This window comes from Pelophylax lessonae, assembly GCF_965119305.1.
Source record: "Pelophylax lessonae genome assembly, chromosome: 2".
Taxonomy (NCBI): domain Eukaryota; kingdom Metazoa; phylum Chordata; class Amphibia; order Anura; family Ranidae; genus Pelophylax; species Pelophylax lessonae.
This window is the reverse complement of record NC_138769.1, coordinates 36,236,363-36,255,777: the sequence shown is the minus strand read 5'-3', so window position 1 is coordinate 36,255,777 and position 19,415 is coordinate 36,236,363. Positions and strand designations below refer to the sequence as shown.

Sequence of the window (19,415 nt, the reverse complement as noted above, 5' to 3'; positions counted from 1 at the left end):
GACTTGGTCAGCCTGGCAAGTCGCGCACTGTCGGGTCCATTGAGTAGTACAGGACCAGTTCTAATAGGAGCGACACAAGTCTCTCCGACTTAGAAAAAGGGTCCTGTACTACTTTGGGGCGACCTGGAGGCGACTTGCATAGACATTCATTGTATGAAGTCCGTGCAAGTCGCGCCGAAGTCGCGGTGCACGCGACTTCACAGGTCGCCCCCTAAGTCGGAGCGACCTAATGTGAACAGGGACTAAGTGTTGGAAAGATACCCCCGACATTTATATCCACACAGATAGCACTGGGCACCTTAATCACACCTCCTAACCTCTTCTTGGACAATCAACATCTACACATATCATGGTGATTGGATTAAGATGTCTGTTGGGGTATCAATGCTGGGGTATCTTCCTGACACTCATAAGAACTGAAGAAGTGGCATGGAGAGCCTACAAATTGTTTCCGAAATTACAGAAGTCCAGTTGAACAGGACGATTACTAGCTATACAATGACCTAGATAGAGGAGGACCTTATTGATTACAGCTTTTACTAGCTATACAATGACCTAGAATCAGGGATCCTCAAACTACGGCCCTCCAGCTGTTGCGGAACTACACGTCCCATGAGGCATTGTAAAACTCTGACATTCACAGACATGACTAGGCATGATGGGAATTGTAGTTCCTGAACCACTGAAGGGCCGTAGTTTGAAGATCCTTGACCTAGATAGAGGAGGACCTTATTGATAACAGCGTTTACTAGCTATACAATGACCTAGATAGAGGAGGACCTTATTGATAACAGCGTTTACTAGCTATACAATGACCTAGATAGAGGAGGACCTTATTGATAACAGCTTTTACTAGCTATACAATGACCTAGTTTGAGGAGGACCTTATTGATAACAGCTTTTACTAGCTATACAATGACTTAGATAGAGGAGGACCTTATTGATAACAGCTTTTACTAGCTATACAATGACCTAGAATCAGGGATCCTCAAACTACGGCCCTCCAGCTGTTGTGGAACTACACATCCCATGAGGCATTGTAAAACTCTGACATTCACAGACATGACTAGGCATGATGGGAATTGTAGTTCTTGAACTCTTGAACAACTGGAGGGCCGTAGTTTGAAGATCCTTGACCTAGATAGAGGAGGACCTTATTTATAACAGCTTTTACTAGCTATACAATGACCTAGATAGAGGAGGACCTTATTGATAACCACTTTTTCAAACTATCCAAAATCACACAAAAAAAAAAAAAAAAAAACTTTCAGCAACTAAAAAGGAAAAAAAAAACCCCCAAAAAATACAAAGCAAAATACAAGAGATCCCACCCCATCTATCAAACCATAAAAAGACATGGCCATTTGCAAGCCCTGCCAACACAACCTCCTTCTCGGAGACACGGTGGTTTAAGCCCCGTGACGGAATCAGTAAGCGTTGAGCCAGGGAGGTCCAGCATGCCGAGCCATTCTCGTACATATGCTATTAGTCTACCACACACCCCCAATTACCATATTAAACGGTTATGAAAGCACAAGCAGTACCCACCTAGTACGTAGTCGCTGCAGTCCAGCATGATGTTACGCAGAGAGCTTTTACTTGGTTTCCCAAACAGGTGGAAGGAAGAATCTGCCTAATAATTCAATAGAAGACGACTAATTTGGGCGAGGAAAGGGGGAAGGGGGGGGATAAAAAAAAAGGCACCAGATATTACACGGACTAGACCATAGCTGTGTGCAAAACCGAAGACTGAAAACTTAGAGAGTTTGCACTGCAGAGTTTTTTAGCCTCTCCTGCTAGCTCGTTCTGACATTGTCAAGGCAACTGAAGCATGAAAAAGTTCCCCTTTTTGTAATAAAATAGAAACAAAGATTGCAGCTGGCAGTTTCCATAATGAAGCTTAATCAGTATGCGGCTGATTAGGGCCTTATGCAAATCTTCCCTCGTTAGCGCGGCAGCCAGCACTTTGAAGTCCGTGAGCAATTCATTTGCAGAGTACACTGAAAGCGCTCCCTGCATAATTTAAATCGCGGCATAAATATTTATCAGCTCATTTGCATATTAATTGGTTAGCGCAAACATTCCAAGCAGCACAGCAGCCGGGGAGAAAAAAAAAAGTGCACGAAGGTGGGGGGGGGGGGGGTGCAGAGAATTATCTGCCGAGTGCCAGAATAATAATTAACGGGAACAAAATGAAATTTCTTCCACTGGATTGGCTTTTCTGACCCAAGCAGCGAGTAGTAAAGTGATAAGATGGGGGGTTGGTTAAGGGGGTGGATGGCTAGGAGAAAGTTGTGGGACGGGATTACGGAATGCTATCTGTATCTAAAGAACAATCGCATGTAACAGGTGAAAACAACTTGAGCTAGAACGTCCTCCAATCACATTCTAACTTACATGACAGGTTTGATTTGATTGGCAGACATACAAAACTTCTTTAGACATTATGCATTTCACAGGCAGCACCAAATCTGCAGAAGGTCTGAGAATTTCTCTTCTTCACAAACAGGTCATCAAAAAGGGTTCCTAAATGACCAATAAAATGGAATGGACTGAATCCTCGGATAAAGACTATAGCACTACACAGGTAGTCGGTTTTACTTGTGTGCATTGCAAGGCTTTCTTTTTAGAAAACTGAACTAAAAAAATCTAAATACACAGATTATTTAACCACTTCAGCTCCGGAAGATTGTGCCCCCTTCGTGACCAGGACTTTTTTTTTTGCTATTTAGCTCTGCGCTACTTTAACTGGCGATTGCACGGTCATGCAATACTGTAACCAAACGAAATTTAGAACCCTTTTTTCACACAGAGAGCTTTCTTTTGGTGGTATTTGAACACCACTGGGTCTATTATTATATAAAAAAAGACCGAAACTTTGAAAAAAACATTTTTACAATCTGCCATAAAGCATATCCAAGAAGAAGAAATAAGAAAAAAAATCGAACTTCATAAATTTTGGTCAAAATGTATTCTGCTACAGGTCTTTAAAAAAAAAAAAACCCCCAATAAGTGTATATTGATTGGTTTGTGTGAAAGTTATAGCGTCTACAAACTAGGTTATATACACTGGACTGTATATATTTTTAAATTACTAATGGCGGTGATCAGCGACTTATAACTGGACTGTAAATACTGCGGTAGTCAATCTGACTCTGGGGGAATCTGACCAACTGCCACTGACAATTATACAGTGATCAGTGATAATACTAATATACAGTGCCTTGTGAAAGTTTTCGGCCCCCTTGAACTTTGCAACCTATTGCCACATTTCAGGCTTCAAACAAAGATATAAAATTGTAATTTTTTTTGAAGAATCAACAACAAGTGGGACACAATCATGAAGTGGAACGAAATTTATTGGATATTTCAAAGTTTGTTAACAAATAAAAAACAGAAAAATTGGGCGTGCAAAATTATTCAGCCCCCTTAAGTTAATACTTTGTAGCGCCACCTTTTGCTGTGATTACAGCTGTAAGTCGCTTGGGGTATGTCTCCATCAGTTTTGCACATCGAGAGACTAAAATTTTTGCCCATTCCTCCTTGCAAAACAGCTCGAGCTCAGTGAGGTTGGATGGAGAGCGTTTGTGAACAGCAGTTTTCAGTTCTTTCCACAGATTCTCGATTGGATTCAGGTCTGGACTTTGACTTGGCCATTCTAACACCTGGATATGTTTATTTGTAAACCATTCCATTGTAGATTTTGCTTTATGTTTTGGATCATTGTTTTGTTGGAAGACAAATCTCCGTCCCAGTCTCAGGTCTTTTGCAGACTCCATCAGGTTTTCTTCCAGAATGGTCCTGTATTTGGCTCCATCCATCTTCCCATCAATTTTAACCATCTTCCCTGTCCCTGCTGAAGAAAAGCAGGCCCACACCATGATGCTGCCACCACCATGTTTGACAGTGGGGATGGTGTGTTCAGGGTCATGAGCTGTGTTGCTTTTACGCCAAACATAACGTTTTGCATTGTTGGATTTTGGTTTCATCTGACCAGAGCACCTTCTTCCACATGTTTGGTGTGTCTCCCAGGTGGCTTGTGGCAAACTTTAAACAACACTTTTTTATGGATGTCTTTAAGAAATGGCTTTCTTCTTGCCACTCTTCCATAAGAGCCGGTTCACACTTCTGCGTGTGCCGGGTTCGCATGTCATGTCGGAGCGCACTGCTCCGACATGACATGCGATCAGCTGTGCGGTGCGAGTTTAGCCATACAGTTTGTATGGCTAAATTCGCACCGCACCCGCAGCAAAGACGCACAGGAGGCATTTTTGCTGCCGCATCAGGATCGGATCGCACAGCGGTTCACACTTGTGCGATCCGATCCTGTGCGAACTGCACGATCGCACTGCGATATGCGATCAAACTGGGGGTGTCGTTAACATTACATTGACACCCCCAGCGGATCGCATATGGCAGTGTGAACTGCCGGGGGTGCGTGTGCGATGCGGGAACAGGCTGCGAATTCGCAGCCTTCCCGCATCGCAATAGTGTGAACCGAGCCTAAAGGCCAGATTTGTGCAGTATATGACTGATTGTTGTCCTATGGACAGAGTCTCCCACCTCAGCTGTAGATCTCTGCAGTTCATCCAGAGTGATCATGGGCCTCTTGGCTGCATCTCTGATCAGTCTTCTCCTAGTATGAGCTGAAAGTTTAGAGGGACGGCCAGGTCTTCATAGATTTACAGTGGTCTGATACTCCTTTCATTTCAATATTATCGCTTGCACAGTGCTCCTTGGGATGTTTAAAGCTTGGGAAATCTTTTTGTAGCCAAATCCGGCTTTAAACTTCTCCACAACAGTATCTCGAACCTGCCTGGTGTGTTCCTTGTTCTTCATGATGCTCTTTGCGCTTTAAACGGACCTCTGAGACTATCACAGTGCAGGTGCATTTATATAGAGACTTGATTACACACACAGGTGGATTCTATTTATCATCATTAGTCATTTAGGTCAACATCGGATCATTCAGAGATCCTCACTGAACTTCTGGAGAGAGTTTGCTGCACTGAAAGTAAAGGGGCTGAATAATTTTGCACGCCCAATTTTTCAGTTTTTTGTTAACAAAGTTTGAAATATCCAATAAATTTCGTTCCACTTCATGATTGTGTCCCACTTGTTGTTGATTCTTCACAAAAAAATTACAGTTTTATATCTTTATGTTTGAAGCCTGAAATGTGGCAAAAGGTCGCAAAGTTCAAGGGGACCGAATACTTTCGCAAGGCACTGTGTATGTATATATATATATATATAAATAATATATGTGTGTGTGTATATATATATATATATATATATATATATATATATATATATATATATATATATATATATATATATATATACACACATACATACACACACACGTATACACACAGTAACTCAAACCCAGGATTGAGTACGCGTTGGCTTTAGCACGAAACGCGTTACCTTTTAGGTTCCTGTCATACCTGTCATGGTAACTTTATTGAAGTATTAAAATCACAAGGAGTGCAGCAATATTCTGGATATTTGCATGTCTCTGAGTCAAGCAGTTAAAGTTTATTGTTATTTTAGAACTGACCTCCAGCCTTCCCTTCAGTTGTACAGGCTCCTCTCCTGCACTGAAATGGCCTACTCTGATTTAGCTACCCACTGTGAGCGTTGCACAGTGTTCATTAGAAGCTGCAGCAAGTCAGACACAGCCAAGTCTTGTATCCTGGGTGGAGAACTTCTAAGGTGAGAGCACTAAAAGTTGAAAATTGGCCTGGGCAGGAAGGGGGGTGAAAGTGGCATCTACAACAACCATTCACCACAAACCAGCCAAGATTTTGCACCCAGGATGTTGGGAGCTCTGCACACCATACACCTCCTAAAACGGCCCTGTAGTCAAACCAAGCCCAAATGAGTGATGCTCTACTCTGGTGCCAATACTCTAAAAATGAAACATCTCAACTTAAAGTGTTACTAAACCCACAACAGTAAAATCAGTCTGTATATGCAGTAAAGCATGCTTGTTATACTCACTATGGAACCTAAGGGGCTAATCATCTGCAATGTCTAAAAAGGCTGCTTGATCCTGTCTTCTCTGATCCTTCTCTTCTATTACTGTCCCCAACCCATCAGCTGATAGAACAAAGCCCTTGGAGGCACTCTGCACATGCAGTTTGGTGTGTATTGCTAGAGTTTTTTTTTCTTTGGAAGGGTGCATGTGATCAGCACAAGGCCAATTGGCACTGTCCAGAGAGTCAGGGGTATGCAGCCTAATAGGACAGAGGAGAATTAAAACTCCTCCTACAAACTTTAAGGACCCTTTTACACGGGCGCTCTGTATGTCCACAAATCATCCTATTTTTTTGCGAGTGATATACGGACATAATGTAAGTCAATGGCATTGCGGATGTCAGCGGAATACCATCCGCTGACATCCGATTTTCTTCCTTTCAGTTCTGTTCCGTTTTTTGGAATGGAACAGAACCCTATTTTTCCTCCGTTCAAAAAACGGAAAGGAAGCAAAATCGGATGTCAGCGGTGTCATCCGCAATGCCCATAGACTTACATTATGTCCGTATATCATCCGCAAACGGATGGGATGATATGCGGACATACGGAGCGGATGACACAAGTGTCATCCGCTCCGTGAAAAAAAAATTATAAAAGTGCCGGAGCGGATCGTAATGCGGTACGCTCCGTGTGAAAGAGCCCTAAAGCGTAACTCCACTTTTGTTGAGAAAAAAACATTCCCCTCTGGGTGATCTCTGTACATTGCAAGGATTATAACAAACTTTGTTGCAGATTCCTACCTTTTTATTATTCTGAAGAAATCCCTGTTTGTTATTCTGTTCTGTGCTGAGTGGGTCTAATGTGAGTGGTTTCATCATTATCTATCAGCTGTGGCAGCTGCAGGTCTCTAATGAGGAAATCTGCTGGGTCTGCATTCCTTTAGACGTGTTCCTATTGGGAGTATCTCACTAAAAATGACATTTTTGTTGCAGGGGATGCCAGAAATCTGACTTGTATCTTAGGCAGACTTCTGGGAAAATTGTTGAGCCAATCACACAAGCAGGAAATTATGTTTCTGGGGTGTGGTCAGTATACATTCTGTGTACAGAACACCTCCAGGCGGCCATATTTCATTTGCAAAAAGTTACAACAGCTGCAGATTGAAAAGGAAAGGTCATTTTTAATATTATTCAATTTCAATATGATTTGTGTCACAATTGTATACACTATATTGTTTTTTCTTTTTTTGCTATTTTTTTCCCTGCGAAAGTGGAGTTACCCTTTAACTAGACACTGATAGTCACCAGACTGCTACATATTGCTGATGAGAAAAGGTATTTAGCAGTTTATATTTACTAAAATAAGTGCATGTCCATGTTCTGTATACTGTGGGAGACCAGATATAGTGAATGCAGACTCCTGGGGAGAGCAGATATAGTGAATACAGGCTCGTTGGGAGACCAGATATAGTGAATACAGGCTCCTGGGCAGACCAGATATAGAGAAGGCAGGCTCCTGGGGAGACCAGATATAGTAAATGCAAGCTTCTCAGGAGACCAGATATAGTGAATGCAGGCTCCTGGGGAGACCAGATATAGTGAATGCAGGCTGCTGGGGAGATCAGATATAGTGAATGCAGGCTCCTAGAGAGACCAGATCTAGTGAATGCAGGCTCCTGGGGAGAGCAGATATAGTGAATACAGGCTCGTTGGGAGACCAGATATAGTGAATACAGGCTCCTGGGCAGACCAGATATAGAGAAGGCAGGCTCCTGGGGAGACCAGATATAGTAAATGCAAGCTTCTCAGGAGACCAGATATAGTGAATGCAGGCTCCTGGGGAGACCAGATATAGTGAATGCAGGCTGCTGGGGAGATCAGATATAGTGAATGCAGGCTCCTAGAGAGACCAGATCTAGTGAATGCAGGCTCCTGGGGAGACCAGATATAGTAAATGCAAGCTTCTCAGGAGACCAGATATAGTGAATGCAGGATACTGGGGAGAGCAGATATAGTAAATGCAGGCTCCTGGGGAGAGCAGATATAGTGAATGCAGGCTCCTGGGGAGACCAGATATAGTGAATGCAGGCTCCTGGGGAGACCAGATATAGTGAATGCAGGCTCCTGGGGAGACCAGATATAGTGAATGCAGGCTGCTGGGGAGATCAGATATAGTGAATGCAGGCTCCTAGAGAGACCAGATATAGTGAATGCAGGCTCCTGGGGAGACCAGATATAGTGAATGCAGGCTCCTGGGGAGACCAGATATAGTGAATGCAGGCTCCTGAGGAGACCAGATATAGTGAATGCAGGCTCCTGGGGAGACCAGATATAGTGAATGCAGGCTGCTGGGGAGATCAGATATAGTGAATGCAGGCTCCTAGAGAGACCAGATATAGTGAATGCAGGCTCCTGGGGAGACCAGATATAGTGAATGCAGGCTCCTGGGGAGACTAGATATAGTGAATGCAGGATCCTGGGGAGAGCAGATATAGTGAATGCAGGCTCCTGGGGAGACCAGATATAGTGAATGCAGGCTCCTGGGGAGACCAGATATAGTGAATGCAGGCTGCTGGGGAGATCAGATATAGTGAATGCAGGCTCCTAGAGAGACCAGATATAGTGAATGCAGGCTCCTGGGGAGACCAGATATAGTGAATGCAGGCTCCTGGGGAGACCAGATATAGTGAATGCAGGCTCCTGAGTAGACCAGATATAGTGAATGCAGGCTCCTGGGGAGACCAGATATAGTGAATGCAGGCTGCTGGGGAGATCAGATATAGTGAATGCAGGCTCCTAGAGAGACCAGATATAGTGAATGCAGGCTCCTGGGGAGACCAGATATAGTGAATGCAGGCTCCTGGGGAGACTAGATATAGTGAATGCAGGATCCTGGGGAGAGCAGATATAGTGAATGCAGGCTCCTGGGGAGACCAGATATAGTGAATGCAGGCTCCTGGGGAAACCAGATATAGTGAATGCAGGATCCTGGGGAGAGCAGATATAGTGAATGCAGGATCCTGGGGAGAGCAGATATAGTGAATGCAGGCTCCCGGGGAGACAAGATATAGTGAATGCAGGTTCCTGGGGAAACCAGATATAGTGAATGCAGGATCATGGGGAGAGCAAATATAGTGAATGCAGGCTCGTTGGGAGACCAGATATAGTGAATGCAGGCTCCTGGGGAGACCAGATATAGTGAATGCAGGCTCCTGGGTTTAGTAACACTTTAAGAATTTTGATTTCCTAGCAATTCTTAAACAAATTAGTGTAAATGTCCCCTTAAGAGAAACATAAATTTGTAATCGGAGAAGGGCATTTCTGAATAGACAACCAATGACAATTCACCATTGCTAGAAGAGATACCCACAGGGGGCAGAGGCCAGGGGGAGAAAATGGGAAGCACTCAGTCACTTCAGGGAAAAGAAAAGCATCATGAAGTGAGTCCTTGCATTCCAATCTCAGTTAATCCCTTCACAACAAGACTGTTAACAGCAGCGTTCTTCCAGTTCCAGACTGTGCACAGAGAAATGAGAAAAGTACAAGAACTTATAAAGAGGGGTTAAGGGCTCATTCACAACATATGCGTTGGGACTGCGCTGGGAAGCCTCGCTCAACACTGTCCCAGCACACAGGCAAAGCAATGTGCCTTGAGTCCTATGAATTCAGTTCATAGCACTGTGCTGCCATGGTGTGCGCTTATTTTTTGAATGCAGCGTATTGCGGCACACTACACAATGTCACATCGCACTGTGGTGCATAAAGAAGAGTGAAAATTGTGAGCCAATTCAATACAATTTGCCCTCCTGAAGGTTTACCCCCCTTCATGACCAGGCCATTTTTTTTGTGATACGGCACTGGTTAATTTAACGGACAATTGCGCAGTCATGCGACGCTGTACCCAAATAAAATTGAAAAAAATTGATGTCCTTTTCCCAAAAATAGAGCTTTCTTTTGATAGTATTTGATCACCTCTGTGGTTTTTATTTTTTTGCGCAATAAACAAAAAAGTACAATTTTGAAAAAAATAAATAATAATTTCTTACATTCTGCCATAAAACATACCACATAAAGAATGTATAAAAAAAAAGCTAAATTTCTTCATTAATTTTAGGCCAATATGTATTCTGCTACATGTTTTTGGTATATAAAAAAAAAAAAAATCCCAATAAGCGTATAATGATTGGTTTGCACAATAGTTATAGTGGTTACAAACTATGGAATATATTTATGGAATTTCTTTCTTTTTTTTTACTAGTAATGGCGGCGATCAGTGACTTGTAGAGGGACTGCAACATTGCAGGGGCCAAAGTGGACACTAAGGCCCATTTTCACACTTCTGCGACCTAAAAGTTGTGCGATTTTTGCCGCCAATCTGTTGCTGCGATTTTGACTGGACTTGAAGCAATGCCTATGTCTTTGGACCTCAAAAAGCATTTAAATAGTCTCAAAGTAATGCAGGGACTACTATTTTGAAGTTGTTGCGACTTGAAGTCCCACAGATATGAACAGTACTCATTGGAAATCATGGAGTACGACTTGTCATGCGACTTTGCAGTCGCAAATTGCAGGACAAGTCGCACAAGTGTGAAAGGGGCCTTAGTGACACTTTTTTGGGGACCAGTGACACCAATACAGCGATCAGTGCTAAAAAAAATATACACTGTCACTGTACTAATGACACTGGCAAAAAAGGGGTTAACCTCAGGGGCGTTTAAAGGGTTAAATATGTTACTAGGGAGTGCTTGCTAACTGTGTGTGGGGGGGGTTTGTACTGTGGGGCAGGCAGAGATCCATGTTCCTGCTTAGCAGAAACACAGGATCACTACCTCCCCTTCTCACAGAACGGCGATCTGCCTTGTTTACATAGGCAGACCACTGTTCTGTCTCTCTCAGGAATGATTGGTGGGTCCCGGCAGACATTGCATCCAATCACAGCTAAAGCAGGTCGCCAGCACCAGACCCGGAAGTGCAGGATCACGTACAGGAGGAGTCACTTTGCTGCTGTATATATACAGTAACAAGGTAAAGTGGGGGGGGGGGAAGTAAACATCTCTGCTCTCTTTACAGCGCACACCAGTGGACACGGTAGATTAGAACATGGCCACTGGTGTGATCAAGCACAAAGTACTATATACCATGCTGTACTCTATCATGAGAGTGGGCATTTTATATGCTTAGTCAGTGGTTTTTAATAAAAGTGGGGGGAAAAAGTTTTACACTATAGAGGCTTTCCTTGTTTTCTATATATTTACTTCATATATGCATGGAGGCATAATGGTGAGAGGAGTGGAGATGGTCCGGGCTTGACAGCGGTCCCGGAAGGCGAAATCCCTGTGGCAACGTAAGCATATAACGGCTTACCTAATTTAAGTGGTCATGGCTGAGTTCTCTGGTTTGGTGGTGGAGGAATATAGACGGTAATCACAGATGAACGAATACATGTTTTAGATCCTAGGCCGAACCCTTGAGCCAAGCAGTACTGGGGTCGTTGGTTCGAATCCCAACCATGGCACTACCTGCCTGGAGTTTGCATGTTGCCTATCTGGAGTTCCTTTGGGTAGTTAGTTAGTTGGTTAGTTGGCTCCCGTCTAAATTAGCCCTAGTATGGGTATGAATGTTAGTTACGAACTTTAGACTGGAAGCTCTTGAGGGGAGGGACTGATGTGAATGTACAATATACAGGCGACCCCCGGGTTACAAACAAGATAGTGGCTGTAGGTTTGTTCTTAAGTCAAATTTGTTTGTAATGGCCCGTACACACGATCCGAAAATCGGATGAAAATTAACGCTTGTGAAAGGATCGGACGATAATCGGATCGTAAGTACACAGCTTACGAGAGGCGATCACGACAGTTCACCCGATATTATCCGGTCGTGCAAGCATAAAAATTTTGATCGTATTATAACACATCGTACGATAATCGTATTATCAGTATGTTGTTCGTCCGAAAAAAATGGTGAGCAGTAGACAGCGCATGAGCAGTAGACATCATTTTCCCCTCACACGCTACAGCGTGGTTACGCATACCGGAAACTAAGAATTATCGTCCGAGAAAATTCGTATCGCGAGTAACCTCTCCCGTTAAGCGAATATTATTGAGAGCTGCTAGAATACGAAAAATAATGGATGGAACGTCGCCCGATTTTCGGATCGTGTGTACTGGGCATAAGTCAGCACAGGTACACTTTTTAAGTGTAGCTCCAGCCAAAACAATCATTTTTAAGTTTTTTTGGATAACATAGGGAAGGGGTAACACCCCTGTAACAGTTGTTTTCCTGTCTGTACCCCTGTTCAGAAGAAGATTTCCCCTCACTTTCTGTCCCTATGTCAACTGTATTTTGAAAATTTTGGGTTGTTGTGGAAACAAGGATTAGTGACAAAGCTTCGGTGGAGACACCTTTTTCCCACTCTTACAGGAGTGAATTTCCCTTCCTAGGGGGAGATTTCTCCTCACATCCCGTTGTCTCTTTCCATTTGTAAGTAGGAGTCATTTGTAAGTCGGATGTTTGTAACCCGGGGACCGCCTGTATGTGTAAAGCGCTGTGTAAACTTGAGAGCGCTATACAAATACCCCTTCTTCAGGACCAACCCCTAGAAAATGGCATATGTGACGAAACATGTAGGGCGTGGTTTCCTGACGGTGCAACACATTACGTCTCTCGGCTCGTAGCAGAGGTATACCCACCCCGTCTCTGCCCAGAAGCCGGGAGGTCCCGGACAAGTGACCCTGCAGGAACGCCGCAGCAAGTGTTTAATGCTGCTAATTTATACGCTGGCTTTGACCTTTTTAAAATGTGAGTGTTCATTTTACTTTTCCTTTGCTTAATAAAAGTCTTAAAGTTTAATGCACTATGGGAGCATTTCATTTAATTTCCCATACACACTGAGGAGGATGTAGACTGAGGAGTCGTTGCCCTATAGTTGCTTGTGCTGTTCGGCCTTACTGAGAGTTCCATTCTCGGACACAGTATCTAACCTTGGATCATAGATGCTCTTGACCACTTATAATCTGGTGGTTATTGGGATCCGATAAGGAGAGAACTCAATCCAATTGGGTGCATTTCTTCCTCCTTTGAGACTCCTTGACACATCTCTACCTGTGTGCAATTTCTTTCTGGGAACCGGTGTCATCTGCTATTCCCTCTGGACTTTATGTGCTGCATATGGACTTATTATGTGGTCATAATTTATTTGTAATACACTTTCCGTGATTAGCGCTGCACCACTCTGTGTTAATATTTGGAAAGGTGTACTATTGTTCCAGGTTCTCCTATAAACGCTGCAATAAATAATGTGAGCGAGCCTCCCCCCCAGGAAGCGTTCACTGTACACTCTTCGGTACGGGCATTTCCCGCCCAGGCCAAGTATGATGGTCAGGTGTCCAAAAACAAAACATGGCGCACATTTTTGGGTGATTTTTTTTTCCCTGTTTCTTGCTTAGACCACTAAACCCCTTCACTTTGTTTAAGACAACATGCTCATTTGCAATTCATTAGCAAAAACTGGAAATTGTGTTATTATAACCACAGTTTTGTTACCCTCGGGATTGTTGAATTGTCAGATGTACAAAGACCAGCATAAAACATCACACTTGGTACATCTGCACCATATGAAACCAGGCTTTTGCGGTTTCGTCTTGCTGGCTGCCATGCAGTGTCTTGGTGCCGATTGTGTTTTAATTAATACGTTGTGGAGAAGAAGAACTGTTTGCAGACTGAAGTAGTATAGGCATGCAGATAAATAGTGGGCTTTGACTGTTTCAGACTAGTTAAAGATGCTAGAAAGCCCAATGGCCGTATATTGCCCCTGGGCTGAAGGTCTCATTAGTTCAGCACAGAGGCACCGGCATGAAGCAGCGCAGGGGCGGGTAAAGTTTTGGAAAGTAAGTCCGTAATTATGTAATTAAAGGATAGCCTACAGTCTGGTTTCAGCCTCACCACCCACAGAGTTTAGCTATAAGATGGCATGTCAAAAGCTCCCAGTCCTCTTGATAAATTGGCTATTCTAATCACACAAAATGTGTATTTTACTGTAGCTTGACCAAGAAATGCTCATCTTTTGAAAAGGGAATGCTGCTAAAGACGGTCACAGATGGATTGAATCTCTGCAGGTTCAGCAGGAACTGGCCTAGATTCGATCCTTCTATGGGCAGGCTGACTGTACCCAAAGTGCTACAACAAGGTCATCTAGCACCCAGGGCAAAGATGCCAAAATTCTCCCCCTTCCAGTACGAATTCCCCTCTCAAATTCCCTGAGTATAAATTCCCCTCTCCCAGCACAAATGCCCCCCAAATCCCCTCTCCTAACACTAATCCTCCCCACTAAATTTCCCCTCCTAGCACAAATGCCTTCAATCGTCCCTCCTAGCACTGATGCCTTCAATCGTCCCTCCTAGCACTGATGCCTTCAATCGTCCCTCCTAGCACTGATGCCTTCAATCGTCCCTCCTAGCACTGATGCCTTCAATCGTCCCTCCTAGCACTGATGCCTTCAATCGTCCCTCCTAGCACTGATGCCTTCAATCATCCCCCTAGCACTGATGCCTTCAATCATCCCCCCTAGCACTGATGCCTTCAATCATCCCCCCTAGCACTGATGCCTTCAATCATCCCCCCTAGCACTGATGCCTTCAATTATCCCCCCTAGCACTGATGCCTTCAATCATCCCCCCTAGCACTGATGCCTTCAATCATCCCCCCTAGCACTGATGCCTTCAATTATCCCCCCTAGCACTGATGCCTTCAATCATCCCTCCTAGCACTGATGCCTTCAATCATCCCTTCTAGCACTGATGCCTTTAATCATCACTCCTAGCCCTAATGCCTTTAATCATCACTCCTAGCACTAATGCCTTTAATCATCACTCCTAGCACTAATGCCCCCTCCCCTAATTAGAAATCCACTCTCCTAGTACAAACCCCCCCCCCCCCCAAATCGGCAGCTGCCCACCCCTCTTCCCGGCCCTGGTACAACCAGCTTTCCGAATATTTACCATGCGATTACTGCCCTTGGCTATAGACTAGCAGTAATCATTGTATTCTGCTGGCTGGGAAAGCTCCCAGCCGGCAGAAGATAATAGCGCTGCAGGAGGCATTCCACTCTGACACACAGTCAGTGTGGATGGGGAAACAGAGCCATTTTCTTTCCTTCCACCCGTGCTTAATCTATGGCTTGCCTAAGTTTTTTTTTTTTTATACTACAGGCACCCTACTGCCCTCACCCACATTTGTTCTTGGGAGGAAAAGTTACCTATTAAAACCTGGGTCAATGCTTCTGCTCCTCCCCAATCCACCAATCTTTCCTCCAACAAGGACCTGGCTGGTTCCTCTTCATATTCTAAATGTGTACCACAACTCCATTCATTCTACCAGGCCGTACTCATGGCAGCCTCCAGTAGTCCTTCAGAATAGGAAAAACGAGGCGATAGCATGCATGCACAGTATGGAGATCCGTCATGTGGATCCGCCTGCTTGGCGGGGGATCTCTCTGCTGATTCCCCACTGAGCAGGCGGATGACAGGTCCATGTTCGCTCAGCTATGCAGAGCTGACACTGACCCAGCCTGCTGTTCTCTATGGGGCAGTCGGATGGAAATGGAACTGCCTGTTCATTTCAATCCACTGGACGGACAGGAAACAGATCTGCAGAACGGATCGGATGCCAGCGGGCGCAGAGATGTATAGTAACTAAGTAGAACTACTTCACTACTGTACTTAAGTACCGAAAGGCGATATCTGTACTTTCCTAGAGTAGAATTTTTTTCTCCTACTTCACTACATTTTTTTCGATGATTTCAATACTTCTACTCCGATATTTTTTTTTTTGTGCTGCATAGTTACTCGTTACTATTATAAAAATTAGCACTTCCAGAACAGTAGATGGCAGGTTTCATGAAGCTCAAAACATGTGTATTATCAGCGCATACGAAAATAAATGCTACTGTATGTATAAATAAAAGCTGCATTTGAAATAATAAAAAACAATATGATGTTCAAACTTTTGACTTCTTTCTTTAATAACTACATAACACAGTACTGGTACTTTTACTTTCAGTACTTGAGTAGCAAAATTAAAAAAAAAACTACTTGCAATACTTAAGTACAAAAAATGTTGAATACTTTAGTACTTCTACTCAAGTCACTTTTTGATTGAGCACTTGTACTTTTACTCAAGTATGGGTTTCAAGTACTTTATACAACTCTGGGCGGGCGTCAGCGGACACGTCCGTGAAATCGCCTGCTCCATAGAGACTAATGGGTGGTCTGATTGGGTCCGCCTGAAAAATGGACAAGCGGATCTGATCAGTCCACTGGTGTGAAAGGGGCCTAAGGCTGCAGGCACAGTGTATAGCCCTGCTGCCGGCAGCCTGTCCAAATCCACTACAGGCTGATATACAAAGCGGCAGGGCGCTGTACCGAGCGGAACTCGCGTTTGGGGCATTTGACCCAGAACGCATTTGGCCCTAAACTCATATGGCCCTAAATGAGAGAACCACTCGGTGCAGTGTCCAGCTTATACATATTCCAGCCTGTCAAAGATCATGACAGGCTACCGGCAGCGGTGGACGCTGCACTTGTGACTCCAATGCACCTGAAAACACAGAAATTTGACGCACATGGGCACACTGGGCGTGCATGTAGCCATAAACAGATATTAGATTGCAATCCCCACACTTCCTGTACAGTAAAAGGCTAAATCGCATATACACAATCACATAAAGCGCTGCGCAAACGGTTGGCGCTATATAAATCCTGTATAGTAATTATAATACATTTCCTAAGTGCAATCCTCTTTATTCAGCTGTACATGAGCGAATTTGTGTGCGATTCACACGAGCGCTCTACGACGTGCGTACAGTGGTGGCAAGGTGAAAGATAAAGCCGAATTCATTTGTTAGGGGCCGTTAGTGAAGCCATTTAATCACACCCCAAGCTGCTGGGCTGGCCACGGCCCCTGCTTTGTCTGTTTTGGAAGAGGTAAAGGTTAAGCAGATGTTCTAGACAGATGCCTGGCAATCTCCCTGCTCTGTATTCAAGCTGCTGCCAGCTCTCTGCAGGCACAAATAAATGAAATGATGGTGGGGAAGGAGCTGCCAATGTGAGGCACTCTGCAAATTGGAGTGTATGGAGCATGCGAAAATCTGCGCCTTCACACTGAAAATCAGGGCTTCTCCTCATAGTAACATGCTGCAAAGGGGAAAATATTTCTCATACACAAAACTATGAACAGACCTGAAAACATCTAATAGTTTTTGTCAATGTGTACCAAGATAGAAAGAACAAAAAAGGAAAATGATTTGAAATCAAAAGCAGCAATAAATGGCCCCTTCCTTCCCACCCTTAATTCAACACTCCAGAAAAAAACAAAACTGCTAAAATCTACTCTAGAGGGCGATAGTGAGCATTCCCATTGTTGGCTTGATGGAAAATCTGTGTGATGGGGATTGAAATTAAAGCAGATATAAATGCTAACTGAATGACATTTATCTTGCAAATCAAACAATTGCCCTTAAAAAAAAAAAAAAATACTTGTTTTTAACTTTTTTTCCATCCCTTGTTACATCTTGGTGCTTCTGATCATCTGCAGCCTCTTTGAAGCCACTTCCTATCTACATGCACTCCAGTGATGGCTGCCTAGCAGTTTACAGAGTGGCAACAGTAGATCATGCCTGCACAATGCATGATGAAAAGACCACTTGTAGTCCCATTTAGAAGCCTGTGTGACAGGTGAACAAATGAGAAAAGAGGATAGAGTAGGGATGCAGCAATACATAGGCCGCAAAAAATTATTGGGCAAAAATTACGTTATAGAGAAAAAAAAAAAAAAAGGCATGCTGCGTCCTATTGATGTCAGTGGGAAATCGCTGTCCACCGATGTCAATGCAAAATCGCGGCCCACTGACTGTAATGCAAAATCGCTTTATATTTTGACTTAAATGCAAAAGCATGTCCCACTGACTTCAGTGCAGTAACGAGTCCCATTGACTTCAATGCAAAACCGTGTCCCATTGATTTCAATGCAAAACCGTGTCCCATTGACTTCAATGCAAAACCGTGTCCCATTCACTTCAATGCAGAAACTCGTCCCAATGACTTCAGTGCAGAAACGCGTCCCATTGACTTCAGTGCAGAAACGCGTCCCATTGACTTCAGTGCAAAAGCGTGTCCCATTGATTTCAATGCAAAACCGTGTCCCATTGACTTCAATGCAAAACCGTGTCCCATTGACTTCAATGCAAAACCGTGTCCCATTGACTTCAATGCAGAAACGCGTCCCATTGACTTCAATGCAGAAACGCGTCCCATTGACTTCAATGCAGAAACGCGTCCCATTGACTTCAATGCAGAAACTCGTCCCTATTGACTTCAATGCAAAAGCGCGTCCCGTTTGACTTCAAAGCAAAAGCGCGTCCCATTGACTTCAATGCAAATGCGCGTCCCTTTTGACTTCCATGCAAAAAAGTGCCCCACTGACTTCAAAGCAAAAACATGGCCCACTGACTTCAAAGCAAAAACATGGCCCACTGACTTCAAAGCAAAAACATGGCCCACTGACTTCAATGCAGAAATGCATCCCATTGACTTCAATGCAGAAATGCCAGCCAGATTAATTCAATTTTACATAAAAAAAAAACAAAAGAAAAAAACTTCCATTTCGTTTTTTTCTCAGCCAAGAGCATCCTACAGGCGTTTTGAGGATAGAAAAAAAAAAAAAAAAAAGTAAAGTGCCAATAATGGCATGCTGCGTCCTACTGACGTCAGTGCCAAAGCGCGGCCCACTGACGTCAGTGCCAAAGCGCGGCCCACTGACGTCAGTTCCAAAGCGCGGCCCACTGACGTCAGTTCCAAAGCGCGGCCCACTGACGTCAGTTCCAAAGCGCGGCCCACTGACGTCAGTGCCAAAGCGCGGCCCACTGACGTCAGTGCCAAAGCGCGGCCCACTGACTTCAATGCAAAAACGCGCCCCACTGATTTCAATGCAAAAATGCGCCCCACTGACTTCAATGCAAAAACGCATCCCATTGACTTCAATGCAAAAAAATGCCAGCTAGATTAATTCAATTTTACATTAAAAAAAAAAAAAAACCTTCCATTTCATTGTTTTTTTTCTCAGCCAAGTGCATCCTGAATTATCAGCTTCGGCACCGGAATTTCTATTTCGGCGTACCACTAGAATAGAGCGTTGCTACTTATAACAAAGTGCCTGAAGCGAGGATCTTCATGGCAGGATCTCTGGCTATTACTTTTAACAAAATGAATGCGATCAACTTCTGTACAACCAGCCTGTTGGAAAATTTTTGCTCAGTCAGTGGCGCCTGCTATAGCCAGCAGCGCTGATGGAGTATATTGTGACAGCAGGGAAGCCTTCCCACTGTCAGAAAACAACAGCTCTGCGGGAAGGATTCCCCCATCCACACACACCCGCTGGTTGAAG

General features: G+C 43.9%; 1 protein-coding gene across 2 annotated transcripts in view; it reads right to left on the bottom strand.

The window, feature by feature from the left end:
* POU2F1 (POU class 2 homeobox 1) overlaps positions 1-19,415 on the bottom strand; it is a gene marked incomplete at its 5' end in the record, with an annotated part of 274,885 nt that overhangs the window by 122,257 nt on the left and 133,213 nt on the right. The window contains one exon of one of the 2 annotated variants that reach the window (XM_082247013.1): positions 1,549-1,727. The exons of the other annotated variant lie outside the window; for it this stretch is intronic. Within the exon in view, the coding sequence (XP_082103139.1) occupies positions 1,549-1,576 (28 nt within the window). Of the gene's footprint in view, positions 1-1,548; positions 1,728-19,415 lie in introns of those variants that run through there. 2 annotated transcript variants of the gene reach the window in all.